We start from the raw sequence: 17,166 nt of genomic DNA, 5'->3' as shown, positions 1-17,166 counted from the left end.
GTCACCGAACATTTAGAACCCATTGGCCAAAGCTTAGGCACAGGGAAACAGGAACTGGGAAACAGGAAACCACTCTGTCCTCCTCTCTGTGAGCCCCCACTCTCTAAGATGACAAAAAGAGAAGGCTGATGGGAGTTGCAGTTTTAATGTCAATAAGGAGCCTGGTGGAAAAGCCTTCAAAAGGGTTATAGTAAAGAATTTATAGTAAGGCGTCAGTGCCGGGGCCGGTATGAACTGTAGTATCTAGGGTAGAGGGGCGTGTAGTTGGTAGAGTGGCTGTAAGAAGTACCAGAAGTACCAGAGGTGAGGTAGGAGCTAGAGGGGGTAAAAGCAGGAGAGGAGCTGTAGTAGGCAGAGGAATAGCTGTGGGAGGAAGAAGGGGAGTGGGAGGTGGAGTAAGGGGAGGGAAGGACAGAAGAGCGCATCAGGCTAGACAAGGGCCGAGTTCGGGGTGAGGGGCTCCATGTGGAGCGCCTGAGCCCCAGAATAGGGGACCGGTAGGGAGAGGATGGGGCAGATCCTGGTTGGGTGGGCCTGGTGTTGGTGGTGGATGGGGGAGAGGTTTGAGAGTCTGGGGTGTAGTGCCTGGAGAGGCCCGAGCTATGAGGCAGAGTGGGGGAGATGTTGACACTGAAACTGTGGGAGTCAACCACAACCGTCCGCACCCCCAGGGTCCACTGGGAGCGAGCCAGATTCAGAGTGGCTGAGGGCGAGGTCCGTGCTGAGGGAGAGGAGGGGGCCTCCAGACATGGAGGGCTCTCTGGCGCCAAAGGGCCAGCCAATGAGGCAACCGCTGGTGATGACGGACTGCGAGGGGGTATGTGTGACGTAGGGGAGGTAAGAGCTGAGGCCAAAGCAGCACTGACCACAGATAGGCTAAGGGGCACAGAGGGATCATCAGGAAGAATTGACGTAGGACTAGGGAGGCTGGAAAGGGGGAGGCTGACAGGGGCCAAAGCTGAAGAGCCATGGGCTATATTGGAGGCCGAAGCTGAGGCCGAGGGACTTACTTTGGGAGTGCTGGTCTTCACGCGGTTTAGCCTGCCCCCGCGGGTGCGGTGGGTCTGCTCTTGATCGAAAGCCAAATCCTCCAGGCGCTGGGTGAGGGCCAGTTTCTGCTGGATGGCCATCCGCAGGAGGGAGTTCAGAGTCTTCTTCTCATCTTCGGCTGCAGCCAGCTGCCTCTGCATCTCATCCAGCTGGGTAATGTACTCGTCACACCTGAAGAGGGCACAGTTTCAACAGGTTGAAAAAGGTAAAAAAAGGAGCAGATACAAATGTGGAAATAACTACAAAAAAGGTGTAAAAAAAGAGGCCATGAAGAGGGGAATACAATTTGCTTACTAGTTGGATGAGAAGATCAATACTATTCTTATGTATGTTTCTTGGACAAGAGCAGTAACTTCCTGGGGCCCCCAATAATGTTGCTTTTACACTTCAGTTTTTATACATTTAAACAGACAAGGTATAATATGGGCCACATGGAATCTGCGGATGCAGAATTATGCAGAATGTTACGAATAACAAAAATATCTTATAATGTTAAAACATCTCGAACCCAAGCAGAAAAACAGTCTCCTAATTTCGGATTCGGTTTGGATCTGGGAATAACATGTTAACAAGTGAGTTTTAGAGGTGCTGGTAGGCAGACTGTGATGCATTCAGATGGATCCTGTCTTTGTGCTAAGCTAAGCTAGCCAGTGGTTGGCCGTAGCTTCAGTTACTGTGCAGACACAAGAGTGGCATCGATCTTTTCAGAAAACTCTCATTTTAATAATCTATAATTATTATCTCCCAAAATGTCAACCTATTCCATTACTGTAAGATTAGAAAGATTGTTGATTGTTGGATTGAGAAAAAATGTATCTTACACATATTGGTACACAAATGAAAGAGCTGATATGAGTAAAGCAACTTTCCTGTGTCTTCTTGAATATAACTGAAGAAGCTCTGAGATCGCAACTAAAGCTGCATTCATTTTTTGGCCACTCAAAAGTAGAGCTGAGGGGAACTGCTCTGCGGATTTATCACTGCAAGCAAAATTTTTCACATTGCACATAGTCACCTGAGTCATTAATTTAAATACAATATTGAGTAATGGACTTAAATGCTTCTGCTTCATCTCTGACCTGGTGGCAAACAAGGCCCGCAGAGAGGAGAAAGTGGCGGCATCCTCCTTCAGGGCTTTGAGCTCGTTCCTCAGCTTCATCATGGTGTCAGTCACCATGGACTTCTCCGCCTCATACTTACTCTTCAGGTTGGCCAGAGCCCCCTCTGCCGTCTGAGTGAACATACACACAGCACACATTAGCGCAGCTAAATCTTTTATATTTAGGATAACATAATTGCATTTCATGTCATATTGTGACTGGTTGGTTTGCAGACGTGGGTCGTGGCAGCAGTCACAAGAATTTGGTGCTACATTTATGACAGTTTTGACACAGGCTGTCTTTGGTCAGCATAGCTCTGAATGTTGGACCAACAGTCATACACAACAACATTACCACATATATATGTATATTTATGTGTAATAATGTTACTTTTTGTATGTGTGTATGTATTTCATATCTTTTTGTGTGGAAATAAAGTAAAATTCACATGACATATGAAATATTATTTCACTTCTCAGTATTGTTCAGCTACAATCATAACATGTACAGATCACATGTCTCACCTGTTTGTTAGCCCTGAGTACCAGTCTGAGGGTGGCTATCTGCTCTCTCTTGGTGCTGAGCAGAGACTTGAGCTTCAGGATCTCCTCCATGCAGCTCTCCTTGTCCTTGTCCAGCAGAGGGGCCAGTTCCCTGGCTGCAGCTCTCTGTCTCGACAGCTGCAGAGACCTGTCTACCGCCCGCTGGAGGTGCTTCACCTGGGGGAGGAGAGATGAGGTGAGGACTAGGCCTGTAACAATTATTACATAATTGTCTAATCGCAATATTTTTACGTAAACACGGCTTCTTTGTTTAACCGGAATTAACATTTTTGGCTGTTGATGGTAATTGTTGATTTTGTTGTATGTGCTTAATTGAAATTAAATAAGTGATTTTTGGTCAGACTGTTGAGTTAAAGCTATGTTTTTTGTTAGTTGTTGGTACTTGTCCCTCTTGCATGTCTATAGCAACAAAAATGACAAAGGGGGATTGTTAGGGTGAGCAGTGTGCCCTTTTAGTAGTCTTTAGTACTTCCTCCTTTTTTTGGGGGGGGCTGGCTGGTAGTGGGTGGGGCTTATCCACAGGTGTTGATTAATAAGGAAATGGTTTCTCAGAAAGTAGAGAGACTAGTGTGGCGGAATTACAGAGGTGGTGTGTGGCTATCGACACTGAAGAGACCTGGAGCACCTTTGCCTGTGGCCTGGAAGCCCGAACGCCTTTTAATGCTAGCTGTGTTTTCTTTTTGACCAACCACTAATAACAAAAGACTTGAACTAGACACTAGCAACTGAAGACGGGGCTGGTCGCTTGTGTGGGGCTGCTGACGGAGCTTTCTGACGGAGCTAGCTGAGCTAGCTGACAGGTAAGCTCCACTTAACCCACTGCCAGCCAGCCTTTCCTTTACTAGCACACTTTATGTTAGGGAATAAATTGTTAGCCTATACTTCTTCGTTTGAAGACATTCCCATTACAGGGATACAGTTAGAAAAAAAAGAGTACAGAAGCAGTGATGACTGTTTTGACAATAGTGCAACTATTTTTTGTTCTCCTAATTTAATTTAATGTGTTTTTTGTTAAGGATCAATGCTTTGTTTTTTTATTGATGAGGAAACATGTTCTGTTGTCAATGTTCATTTAAAAAATGTTTTATGATAATAAAGAGGTGTGCTTACCTTTATAGGCTGTGTACCTGTGTTACTACATGATCTGGGTCACATAACAGTAATATAACCAAAAGACATATCCTGAAATTCATTCAGAACTTTAATTTGTTTGAAAAAGTAATAAATACATATTTTTTTAATTTTGACTGAAAGAGACAATTATATTGTTTTTCGCAATTATTTCTGAGACAATTGTACAGCAATATTTGGAGATATGAGAGTTTAAGAGAGGAGAGAAAAGAAAGGAGAAAGGGAATTCCACTGACACTGACGTGAGAACACTGTTCTACCTGTTCTCTGATGATGGCGTTGAGGTTGTAGATGTTCATGGGCTCCCGTCGCAGCTCACCAGCTGGCTCCAGGGCAGGCGATGATGATGACGATGATGATGAAGAGGCACTGATGCTGGGTGAGCAGGTCGGAGTTGTGCAGAGTGGCAGGCTCGGCTCAGATCGCACCTGGAGGCCCTCCTTGTCCCCCTCCTTCTCTCCTCCCCCCCCCTCCCCAGATAAGGGCTCCTTGGATGGAGACTGCGAGGGGCTCCGCGACTCCCCAGGAGTAAAGGTTGTGGAAGCGACAGCAGCCAGCCGCCTGGCGAGGCGTGGTGTGAGGAGAACTTTGCTGTTGTCCGAAGACATGGCTTTAAGACAGGCACTGAGGCCCCGGAGCCCTCTGCCTTGTCTAGAAGAAAAACAGAGTGAATTAGGTTTTTTTACCTGTAGAACCTTTATTATTACGTTCGTGGATATCTTAACCATCTCTGGAGTTTGAGTCTACCACTTCCTGTCTCTACTACTACTTCCACCACAGTGGCAACCAGGTGGAAATGATCTAACTTGGTGTTCTCAAAGTGAGCAAAAGTAAAGCAAAGGTAGCCTGCAAACATATTTTTGTCGTCTGAAATAAATGACGATCCATTAGAATTATTAAAGCAAAATGCTAATTTACCAGACAAGAGACCAGATTCTGACCAACAACAGAACTGCATAAAATACTGCAGCTTATTTATTGCAAGGGTAGAAGGCTCAAGCTACAAAATTGCTGTGTGGGGAGCTTACCCAGGTCTGTACTACGAATCAAGATCAACATGTCCTGGATTTATTTCAGTTATACGTAATTCCTGCCGCTGAAAATCTATATCTTTCATAAAAATACTCATCAGGGAATGTTAACGGGGTTGTCGGTCTCTAAATGTTTGAACTTTTATGAGCGCACCTCTCTCTCTCTGCGCACCAAGCTCCACCGGATCTTTGAAGAACGATGACGCCGTTATCAATCGAGTATTGATAGGTCAGTAGGCGGTGCTTTTACACCGGTTGACCTCTAATCTCCAACTTAACCTGCTCGAGAGCAGGTTAGGTGTTCAGCAACTGAGGTAACTTTTTAGAGCTGTGGCAAGAAGGTTGCTAGTGTAGTAGAACTTGCAGGTGGACACAAGCAGTGGACAAAGCTGTCAAGCTTCAGAATGAGGCCTTTCAAGCTGAGCTAGCCCAGCAGGTCCTAAATGCAGCTTTTGTAGTAGTGTGTAAGCAAAAACTTTGAATACGACTCAAAACAGAGAGGCTGGCTCTGGCTGCAAACCTCAGATCTTGGAGGACCATTGCATATTCTGTCCTGATTATGGAAGAGTGGACCAGCTCCTCAGAATCTATGCCACCACACATAACAGGAAACAGTGCACGCTTCACAACCCAACAGCACATAGTTTTAAAAGGGAAGTTAAGGCAGGGTGTCTACTATTGCAGACTGCAGTCAGTTTGTGGGTTCACAGCTTTGTGCACAAAGTGCGCATGTGAAAACACAGACTGAGAATCAAGGTTCCTACAAAAATGTACCTAAATTTCTTGGTTATGAAACTATACTAGGCTTGAATGTATGAATAATAATAATAATAATAATAATAATAATAATAATAATCAATCAAAGGATTTATTTGTCACATTTACTAAGAATAGGTTATAGGTGGCATACTGTTAGGCTTTGCTAAAAGACCAGTGTGCAATAAATAATAATAATTACAGTAGAAGGAAGGAAACAAATAAAATAAAAAATTAAAAGATAGAAAATGATAAATACATACAGTATAAGATAAAGCTTTATTGATCCCCAGAGAGGATATTGGGTCATATGTAACAAATATATGGTTTTGGGTTGAATTTAGATCTCATAGGTGCAATTATTTCTCAAGTGGCCCTCCCTCTAATGCAGGCTCCACAACCTTTGGTGCTGCATGTGTCCTACTAGTAAAACAACAGTCAGACCTGTAGTAGTCCAGCATAACGCGGTTGGGCGTCTCATTGTTGCACAGACAGACGTGGTGGTAGAGCTGGGCAAGCTCCTCGCTCAGTGTCACCAACTCATCCTGAGCCGCGTTCAATGCGCCCTGGCTCTCATTGGCTGCTGACTGAGCTGCCTGCAACTCCAACTCCAGGCTAGACACCTGAGAAGAGATCAGAGGAAATCCTTTACCTCTGTAAGTATCTGTCATTCCATTCAAACAGACACAGTCAGTATGACATGGTTACCTTTTCCCGACCTTCCCAGCAGCTCTTCTCCAATGAGGCGACCTGCCTCTCCAGCTTCTGAAGCTGACTGTTTTGCTTTGGCTTGTCCTCTGCTGCTCCCTCTACACACTGAGTCAGTCTGTCACGAAGGGCTTTCACCTCCGCCTTGAGCTCCACCACCTCTGTCACAGCCACACGGTACTTGCACTGCAGGATCTCCAGACCTGGCGTCTGGTAGGAAAAAAGCTGACTTTTGTTTAACTTCTCACTCCTATTCCCCTCAGTTCCTCCTTCCTCTTCAGTCTCCTCTTCATCTCTGTCCAGCTCCATCAGGGCCTCAGGTTTGAGCTGAGAGGTGGCACTGACGTGGGCTTCCTGGTTGAGGTAGGCCCTTCTATGCAGGCGGCGGAGGGCAGTGACTCTCTGGCTAAGGCGCAGGGCCTTCTCGTGCTGCTCGTTCAGGGCCCCTTGGGTGTGTTGGAGCTGAGTCTGGGACTCCTGCAGACTGGTGATCAGTGATACTTTTTCACGTTCAACCTGAAGGGGACAGCAGCAAGATTAGCAAGAAGCACAGCATTATATGGTATGATCCCAGCAGATTTCAAACCTTTCTTTTACAGCTCATAAAATATAACACATCAAATTTAGACTTTAGCCCAATTCAGACCAAAGATTCTCAACAAAACTAGTTGAAAAGTGCAACTACTTGCAATGCTCCAGTCTGCAACATTCTGAAACCTGCCAGTTTACACCAATATGACAAGATTAGACGGTGTCCACAGCAATGACTCTCTGTACTTCCATTCTATCTTCTGACTTTTCAGGTTTTATTGTAGCTGGATATCATTTGTAACATCTTAAAATATGAATGAGGACAGTGATAGTGAGATACTTGATACAGTTGCATTTCTAGCAGTGATGATTCACTGCTTTGTTCTAACGGCACTTCCTCTCTTTAGTCACTGTCTAGCTCGCTTGCTCGCGGGCACTTGTTGAGCCTCCACCCAAATTGCTACCATTTCGATCAGATGACAGCTGAAAACAACTGAGTTGACCAGCTGACTTAACTATTGGCTGATGAAACAGGTGACGTGCCTTACATTGTAAAACCAGCCACTGGCAACTTGACCAGCTAAATCGCAGGCAACCTCTCCAGTTGTCTCTTTGTCAGCTCTGCAAAATTTGTGCTGAATTGTCTATTCTACACATATTAGTTGTGCTTTATGTGGTTGATGGAATGTGGCTATGAGTCGCTCATCAGGATAGGGAAATCAACTTGCCAGTCTCCTGCTGACTCTGCTAACTATGGCGTCAGGTTTATGTGATATCTCCAGAGCGCGACAAAACATGCTCACAAGCTAATTATATTATTTCACACACGCAGATATTACTCTTTGCGCACCAATTCAACAACGAGAGTTGTACAGGCAGCTGCGAGCTTTAAAGAAAACACAGGGAGAGGGAAATAATTGCACCTGTGTGTATAAAACTAAGCAAACTTGGCTCGTTATCAAAAATAATATAAAGTATTTGGTCAGGTGGCTCTAAATTTCTGTTATGGATTAATCAGCCTGGCTGACCAGGCTGAACAATAGCCATGTTAGCTAAGGCTAGCTTTAATGTTAAAGATAAGTGTACATCAGCAAAGATTTACAGACATTTCAAAAGCATCGCACATGTCCCAACAACAGAATGGATGAGAGACACAGTTATAGATTTTATTTATGGTGTTATATTGTGCTACATCGTTAATAAAGACAGAAAAACACGTCTTTGGCCGGGACACCAACTCCGTGCTATCTGAATGACAGCTGTCAATCAAGTTAGAGTGAGATCGCGTCAAACGTCAAAAGTCAGGGGAGCAGAAATCAACTTTGAGAGCAGAGTTTACCTGCGAGAGTGTGTATGCCCTCCAGCGCTCTCAAAGCAGACACTCGTGAGCGTATGGTGGCTGCTCTGTGCACGTGCTGCTTAGTTTTATACATGCAGGTGCCATTCTTTCCCTCTCCCTATGTTTTGTTTCAAGTTGTACAACTCTTGATTGTTGAATTGGTGCGCAAAGAGTAATATATGCACGTGTGGAATGATATAATTTGCTTGTGAGCATGTTTTATTGCGCTCGCAAGATATGACATAATCCTGACGCTATGGCTAACCTGCCGACTATACAACCTATGCTGCAAAAGCTGCTGGTGGACTTCTCTCTACTTACCTGTGCAAAAGCAAACCTCATCCAAAAGTCTAAATCCTGCTACAAAACGTCAGACCATAAACAGAAAAAGGATGAACTCTGATAATTATGAAAAGCTAAAAAGAGGTGAAGAAGTTTGGATCCCATCATTGATGACAATGGTTTGCTGAGAGTCTGAGAGCGAATATCATCAGCAGAGAAGTTTTGGACAGAAAACCATTCAATTGTTTTTTCCCCAGAACCATGTCATGTCTCTACCCTGCTGAGAAGACACTACCACGAACAGGTTGCTCAACCAAGGTCGACACTTCACTGAAGGCGCAGTTTGGAAAGCTAGACTGTGGATAAGAGAAGAGAAGGGACTGGTGTTGTGTGATACACAAATGCGTGACCTGAAAAAGAATTAAAAAAATATATATATATCTGACTTACCTATGGACAGACTTACCTTGGATCCTCCTGCACTCACATTGGATGTGACGTCTTTGGGCCTTGATCTGAAACATTGCGTAGGACTAGATGTTGTCATGCGGAAAACAAATGCTGGGCGCGGTGCACATCGAGATCATATAGACCATGTCAACCTCCAGCTTCATTAATGTTTTGAGGAGATTCACTACTTTCAGAGGGCCTGTGAGACTGCTGCGTTCCAATAGGAGCACAAACTTTGTTGGAGCTCACAGATAAACTCAAAAGATCCAGAGTTGAAAGCTCACCTGCAAGACAAAAGTTGCACCTGGACAATCACTCCTCCACACTCCTCTCACATGGGAGTTATGTGGGAGCATATAATCGGTATTGCACGCCACATTTTGGATACCATGTTGCTGAAGGAGAACTGTCACCTCTCTTATGATGAAGTACTTGTGACACTGAGATACCAGCTGTTTTCAGGCCAGCAATGATGCTCACTCAGAATATTGCCCCCAGTATCTACTCCTCTAGGGAACATGGCTCTCAAGGATGCAATGGAGGCAAGTCCAAATCCTATCAATGCTGGAAGCAAAAATACTTGGTGACCCTACAGCCCCAGAAGAAGTGGAAATCCGAAACACAGAACCTACAAGTTGGCGAGTTAAAAGGAATGAGTGGCGGAGAAGACAGACGAAAAGGTGAAGATGGCTATATGTTACGACCTACGGTTTTGATCCCGAATACGTAGACAAGCAAGACCAGGGAGCTGTGGTGTTCTTTTGCCGAGACTTCGCTGGATTGTGGAATGAGCTGGTTGGGAAATTGTTTTTGCAATGTTTTGATCAGTGAGTCCCCGATTTGTATCTTGTAGAATAGAATGCCTTTTATTGTCACTATACACATGTACAATGAAATTAAAAGCAACTTCTTTTGCACTATATAGAGACACTATATACATATGAAAAAATAAGTATGGTTTTATATACAGTGTGAACAGTGTGACAGTTTGGGTTATTGCACATTATTTGAATATTGCCCAATAGTGGTGATCATAAGTAATAGATATTGGACAATGAGAGTAATCATATTGCACAGTATACAGATAATGCACAATAATGGAATTGCCCAGTATTATTCATATTATCAATAGTATTAAATATTATATATAATAATAATATTATTAAATATTGCACAGTAGGTGAGTGGAAGAAAGTCTGGGGGTTGGGGGGTTAGACTGTGAAGTCAGTGCATGTGTAAGTTCAAGGTGGTTATGGCTTTTGGAAAAAAAACTGTTCTTGAATCTGTTGGTCCTTGTTCTGATGCACCTTTAACGCCTCCCTGAGGGCAACAGGTTAAACAGATCAAAGCCAGGGTGGGAGCTGTCCTTGTTGATGTTTTCTGCTCTGCTGAAGCAGTGGGAGGTAAAAGTGTCCATCAAGGAGGGGAGAGGGCAGCCAATGATCTTCTGTGCTGCTTTTACTACTCTCAGAAGCCTCTCCTTGTCTGCCACGGTGCGGCTGCCGTACTCTCGGCTCTTGAAGGTCAGCAGCAGGTTGGAGTCCAGGTTGTGCTTCCTGGCTTCAGGAAGTGTAAGCGCTGTTAAGCCTCCTTGATGACCGCTGTGATGTTGTCTGTCCAGGAGATGTCAGTGGAGATAAGGACGGAAGGTGTGGACCTCGCCATTGATGTAAAGGGGGGCTAGTTCAGTGCTGTGCTTCCTGAAGTCAACAATGATCTCTTTGGTTTTCTTGGTGTTCAGAGCCAGGTTGTTCTCTGAACACCAGTCTGCCAAGTTCAGTGTGTGCTCTACAAGATGACATGACGACGCAATACCACACACCTGATCAATAGTTAATGGCAGTAATGCACCAAGAAGCGCAGCAAAAAGCAGGGGGAAAAGACTGACAAGCATAAGCGTTAAGTTATGTCATGTTTGGTAAATAAATGTCTGTATATAAGAGAACTCCACAGGGTACCTTTAATCATTTCTGCAATATGTATAATATGTAAATGTACAGAACTTAAAAATATTGTGAAGTGTGCATTATTTTCATATACTACAAATGAAGGAGGTGGAAAGAAATAACATTGTAGAACAAAAGTGATTCATTAACATTTTAAATAGCCTAGACAGCAACAAAAGCAGCAATGAAACCCACTCCTCTACAGGAGCAATAGTGTAGTGTGTCAGCTGAGATATAAATAAGCTCTTCCTGCAGCCCAGCCTATCAGCAAAGCAGCAGGGAGCAGGAACAGATGGGATTACATCTACAAGAACTGAAGCAGATGCACACAAACATGGATGAATGTATAAACACAATATACAGTTTTGTGGTGATCTGAGCATGGTATGATGCATTAAGTAAGTTGTAGGCTTTGACAAATGCCCTGAGACTTCAGGAACGTGTGAAATGTGTGAGAAATGTGTTAGGAAAGAACACAAGAATGAATGTGCGACTGTGTGTGAGAGGAGGAGACAAAGGGAGACAAAGTGCTTTACGCTGTGGGGATACTGTATGTCAGCATGGTTTTACAGTAAATTATTCAAAGAGCCTTCGCTTTTTGAAGAGGAGTCAACTGCTGGATTATGAACGCAATGCATTTCATGACACCATGTTGGGTTTTATACACCATTAGGACCATAGTACGGTCTGTTGTATGGTATTGTACAGTATCTGTTGTTTGTACATGCTGTCTGTTTGTATGTTTTTACTATGGCCGCAGAATGGATCAAGTGTCCAAGACGAAATTCCAACGATGTGGGACAATAAAGTTAATCTTGAATATTGAGTAGACACTGTTTTTACATCACAACCAAAATTGGTCACAAATGAACCATTTGGGATGACTTTACAGAAAGGTTGATGGAATATCTATCTATTATGGATGTAATGATTTACTGATACGAATTGGTATCCAGTTGTATTATCACAGATATGACTACATCAATATGAATCGTTGACTGAAGCTACGGCGTCGCTCCTACAGCATCATGACCCTTTCGGAGTTCTGCGTCGGGGTTGCTTTGCATCGCGGTGCATTTCACTGTCATAATGCTAGGGGGTATGTGGCTTTTGTGAGGTGTCTGCCAGCCAGTTTATGTTATGATAGCAAGCAAACTTTAGCACAACTGCTTGCTGGCGAAGTGCTAATTTCAAAATGTTGCTGACACTTTACAAACGGATAACCCGTCATTGTAACCAAAATATGTCTGAGTTTATTTGCAAAGCTGCTTGAAACACCGACTATCAACAAAAAGGATGAGTTGACCAATCACTATTACAAAAAATGTTCCACTCTCCTCGCGCCAGTCTTAAGAGATGTGTACAACGAGGCATTTCGACATCGTCGACTGCCGGACAGCCTATCGAAGGCCACTATCTCCCTAGTTCTTAAGAAGGAGAAAGGGAGTTCCGGTTACGCCTAGATGAGTAGACAGTGTGGCTGTAAGTGAACTGGAAGAAACGATTGCTGACAAGGGTGGAAAAGCTGGAAAACTGGGCTCAGGAGTCGCACCACGCTCTCTTACTTCCACTGGAACAACAAAATGTCCTACAATAAAAGCTCACGGACCTAGAATATCGGTCGAGGCGAAATAATATTTGTATTTATGGAGCTTCAGAGGGGGCGGAGGATGAGTCTGTAGTCAAGTATGTGGAGACTCTGCTTAAACGTGAACTCTCTCTACCGAAGGACTTCAACTTGCTAATACAGAGAGCCCACCGATCACTCATGCTTAAACCCGCTGATGGCACACTTCCGAGACCTATTATTGTGAATTTTCTGGAGTTTGAGGGAAGTGTGGAAGAAGAAAATCCACCAAGTAAACAGATTGTTGTCATTCGACCACGACTATGCAACTGAAATTGTGGTTAAGAAGAAGGAATACAACCCTGCTAAACGCGCTTTGAAGGAGAGAGGAATCCGGTTCCAGACGCAGTTTACCAAGATGCAAATCCATTGGGACACGGGAACCCAAACATATACACAAGGGAGGTGAGGGCCGAACTGGAGAGGCGCAGTTTCATGGAGATGGCGCCCGCTCCAGTGGCGGCTGGTACATCGCCGGAGGCGCGGTTGAGAGCAGCAATGGAGTGGCAATGCAAGAACCACAGCGCTACGGGCCAAGGAAAGGTTGCAAGAATTTCAAAGAACTTCTGATTGAAAAAGAAGAAAAAGGGGCCCAAAAGAAGGGTTGCCACACTGATATCTAACTCCCTTAACTTCAAAGTCACAAAAGTATTACATGCTAAAGCAGGTAGTAAAGGGGAAAATAGAAAATAATGTGGTCACCTTAGTCAATGTTTATATCCCACCTAGCACTGATAAGTCTTTCTTAAAATAACTATTCGAGACTATAGCTCTGGAGAGTGAAGGAATACTCATTTGTGCCAGAGATTTCAATATGATTTTGAATTCTAAGCTTGATACAACCAACAATAAGAGAATCAGGTTTTCAACTAGATTTTGCCTCCCTAATTGAGGTTATTAAGATGAAAATGTTGCCAAGATTGTTATACTTATTTCAATCTACCCCACATAGTATTTTAGAAACACAATTTAGGACCTGGGACAAATCGGTATCCAGATTTATCTGGGCTGGCAAGAGGCCAAGGGTCAAATATAAAACACTTCAATTAAATAAGGATATGGGAGGTTTATCTTTGCCCGATTTAAGAGCCTACTTTTTTGCAGCGCAACTGAGATTCTTGGCTTGTGCAGCCTGCCCCCTATACAATGCAAAATGGAAAGATATAGAAAAGAGACTTTCCCAGTTCAAACAACATTAGGAGACCAAGGGAATAAATTACATTAAAACAGCAAAAATGATATCATCAAACAAACAGTGAGTATTTGGCGCAAAGCTGTTAAAAAATATAAAATGGAGAGAGACATTAAAATATTAACCTGGCCGGCCCTAGACCACAACTTCAAGTCCGGAACCACTGATGCAAAAATTAAAAGTAAAGGTACTTTTATTGTCACATACACATGTAGCGAAATTCATTCTTTGTATTTAAGCCATCCCTCAAGGGAGCAGTGGGCAGCCATTTACAGCACCCGGTGACCAACTTCAGATCTGAGCCAGGGGCACTGACCGGAGAACCTATTACATGTTTTTGATGGTGGGGGAAACCGGAGCACCCAGAGGAAACCCATGCAAACATAGAGAGAACATACAAACTCCACACAGAAAGGCCTGGAACAACCTGGATTTGAACCTAGAACCTTCTTGCTGTGAGGCCACAGTGCTAACCATTGGGCCACCATAGTGTCATTTAGACAATGGTGGGACAAGGGCATAACAGCGTTATGCACTTTGACCCAAGACTTTCAGAGAGTTACAGAAGGAATTTTAACTGGAAAATAAAGATTTTTACAGGTATCTACAAATTAGAGACACTATGAAAAAAAGATCAGACCGGGAATGTCTGAGGAGGTCATGCAGTCATTAATATTTTGATTAATGCATAAAAACAGGATAGTAAAAAAATAATTTCAAAATTATATCAGGGCTTTCAGAAACAACAAGGAAACAATTATTATTTATAATTATTATTATTATTATTATTATTATTATTATTATCAGCACTGAGTGGATCGCACAGATATGTGCATATATAAAAAAATAAAAAATATTTGCAAGGATATGAAAATGGTACTGCATTGTACGGTAATAATTTGTAATTTAATTAAGTAATTGCAATGAACGTATTTTTTTTTTTATTCAACAAAGCCATTGCAGTGTGCGCAATGCTGTTTAAAAAGACGGTTGTGTGCTTATATGTGACTGAGACAAAAGCCTCACCATTTGTGAGATGGCAGGGATCCGCCAATCAGTGCCTTTGTTTGGGTTTGCAGAAAATAACTAGACTGACTAGACTGCTAGCTAGGTTTTTGGAGTTAGCGGTGATAGTGGCTGAGAGGAATACATTGCGGATATTGTAAATTGTACTAGCTGCGTTCTGAGTCATCCATCCATGTGTGTGTTCATAAACCTTTGAGTAGAATGGTAATATGTATAGATATGTATTTGGGTGTGTTAAGTTTATATTGACGTTTATATGTTCTAAGATGTTCAGTTACATTAGCATTAAAGTTTACTAGCTGCATGCTAATGCTCACAACAGTAGTATTATTAATTAATAAGTATTATTATGCTCACATGTATACCCACATAATACTAATGATTATTATTTGAGTGCTCCCAATGGCAGAAAGGCAGTTTCATTTAACATGGAGCTGATGTGATTTAAGTTACAGTGTATACTATTAGCTTGTCCTAGCTTTGCTATTCCTTGTTCCCTTTTACAAAATATATATTTATTTGAAGGTAGGCAATGATTGTTTTATAGAATTGACTTATTTTAATTTATAATGGGAAATGAGTATATAAATTAAACAAATATTAACTGTATCTTAAAGATTGAATCGTATCTCATCGTATCGCACCAAATCGTTTCAACATCAAATGGAATCGCAGTGAATCGTTCCATATTAAAATGTAGCGTGCCTGAACCGTATCGTAGCCCATGTATCTAGATACGTATCGAATTGTCCTATAAGGGAAAGATGCACACCCTACCATCTATCTATCTATCTATCTATCTATCTATCTATCTATCTATCTATCTATCTATCACATAAAATCGTACAAGGTACCACTCCAGTGAAATGTAATCCCATCAGCTACTTCAACTTGTGCATGATTCATCATCCTGTAAAGCAGAATTTGGCTGCTGGTGCAGGCACTTCAGGATCCAGCCAAGCCTCGGCAAAAGGACACCACAGCTCCCGCTGGGACATATACCGTCCGATGCCTGCACACTGGCCAGCAGGACGCCCAGCAGAGAAGTCGCAGTCAGTGTTCAATTCACGCTTGCCTCGGTGTCCCCGTTGATGTAAAGATGGATATGGACGCAAAGATGGTCTTGCTTGTCCATGTAGTTGGGATTGTAGCCATAGGTCGTAGCTGATAGCCATCTTCACTGTTTCCTCTGTGTTTACTATGATGTTTACATTTGAAAACTTTGACCAGCCATTCTAGTCAGCAGGAGACTGGTAAGTTGATTTCCCGATCCTGATGAGGGACTTGTAGTCATGAGATGACCGCAGAGATGGTCTTGCTAGCTTGAGCTCTTCTTCATCTTTTCCTGTGTTTACTCTGTTGTTTGAATATGAAAACTTGACCAGCCAGCTGGCTTGCTAGCCCAGGCCAGCAGAGCTGGCAGGAGGTTAGCAGGAGGTTAGTAGAGTCGGTAGGAGAATGACAAGGATTCCCTGATCCTGATGAGTGAATCATAGTCACATGCCATCACTATCTAACACCAACCACATAAAGCAGAACTGATATTTGTTAAATTCAGCATAGATTTTGCGGCACTGATGGAGAGGCGATGGAGAGGTCAGCGCCTTCTAGAACATTTTATCTATCTGTGAGTTTAACGAGATTTGTGTTGAAACTGCATTGGGAAGAAAGCAACAACAAAAAACTTCATACAGCTCTTTGTCGCACAGGCAATGCATGCACAGAACAGCCAATAAGAACGCTCTCTCTCTCTCTCTGAATTGTCTATAGTCTCATGTGACGTCTAGATTTTCTGAAGCCTGAATACAGAGCCAAGAGGAGGTGCACAAGTCTAGTTTTCTCTCAGACCACTTGAATTACAATATGCTGAAAGATAATTATGGACTTTTTGTCCAATGACGCCAAAAATAAAGTGCCTACCACAGCTTTAATCAGTGAGCTTTAGAGGTGTTAGTAGATGTATTTCTGAACTTTGTACAGAGTAAGGCTAGCTGATTCCTGCTGCAGTCTTGTCCCTCTCAAATCAAGTGTTGCATGTCCCAAAATCTTCTTCAGCTAAAGGAAAATGAATGAAATAATTGTATTTGGTCCTCTAAAGTCCATCCAGAAGCGTCTTGGCCCCTTGTCGGCAAATATCAAACTGACAGTTAGAAACCTGGATGGAGTCCTGGACAGTAACCCCTCTCTTGACGAACAAGTTCCAAAAGTTATTCAATCATCAATTTAAAGATGCTCCCATCTGAGGAGCATCTCTAAAATTAGCTAATCTCTAATGCAGATCTTGAATACAGAAGACCGCTAATATGCTCATATATGGTCACGTCTTGACTCTTCAATGGTTACCAGTCAGTTTCAGAGTTTTTCAAATTATGATTTTAAGGATCAAGTTTAAAGCACTTCCTGGTCTTGTTGCTCTCCTATGAGCCAGAGCGCA

The 17,166-nt window shown here is 42.9% G+C and overlaps 1 protein-coding gene across 1 annotated transcript in view; it reads right to left on the bottom strand.

Annotated features, from left to right (window-relative positions):
* Positions 1–212: 212 nt before the first annotated feature.
* LOC114550567 (protein bicaudal D homolog 1) overlaps positions 213–17,166 on the bottom strand; it is a 58,467-nt gene continuing 41,513 nt past the window's right edge. The window contains exons 6-11 of the mRNA XM_028571378.1: positions 6,340–6,855; positions 6,076–6,254; positions 4,105–4,495; positions 2,675–2,869; positions 2,130–2,281; positions 213–1,221 (exon numbers count right to left, since the gene is read on the bottom strand). Of these exons, the coding sequence (XP_028427179.1) occupies positions 213–1,221; positions 2,130–2,281; positions 2,675–2,869; positions 4,105–4,495; positions 6,076–6,254; positions 6,340–6,855 (2,442 nt within the window). The remainder of the gene's footprint in view (positions 1,222–2,129; positions 2,282–2,674; positions 2,870–4,104; positions 4,496–6,075; positions 6,255–6,339; positions 6,856–17,166) is intronic.

The sequence above is a fragment of the Perca flavescens genome, chromosome 23 (assembly GCF_004354835.1).
Source record: "Perca flavescens isolate YP-PL-M2 chromosome 23, PFLA_1.0, whole genome shotgun sequence".
Classification (NCBI taxonomy): Eukaryota; Metazoa; Chordata; class Actinopteri; order Perciformes; family Percidae; genus Perca; species Perca flavescens.
This window is presented reverse-complemented; position numbering and strand designations above follow the sequence as displayed.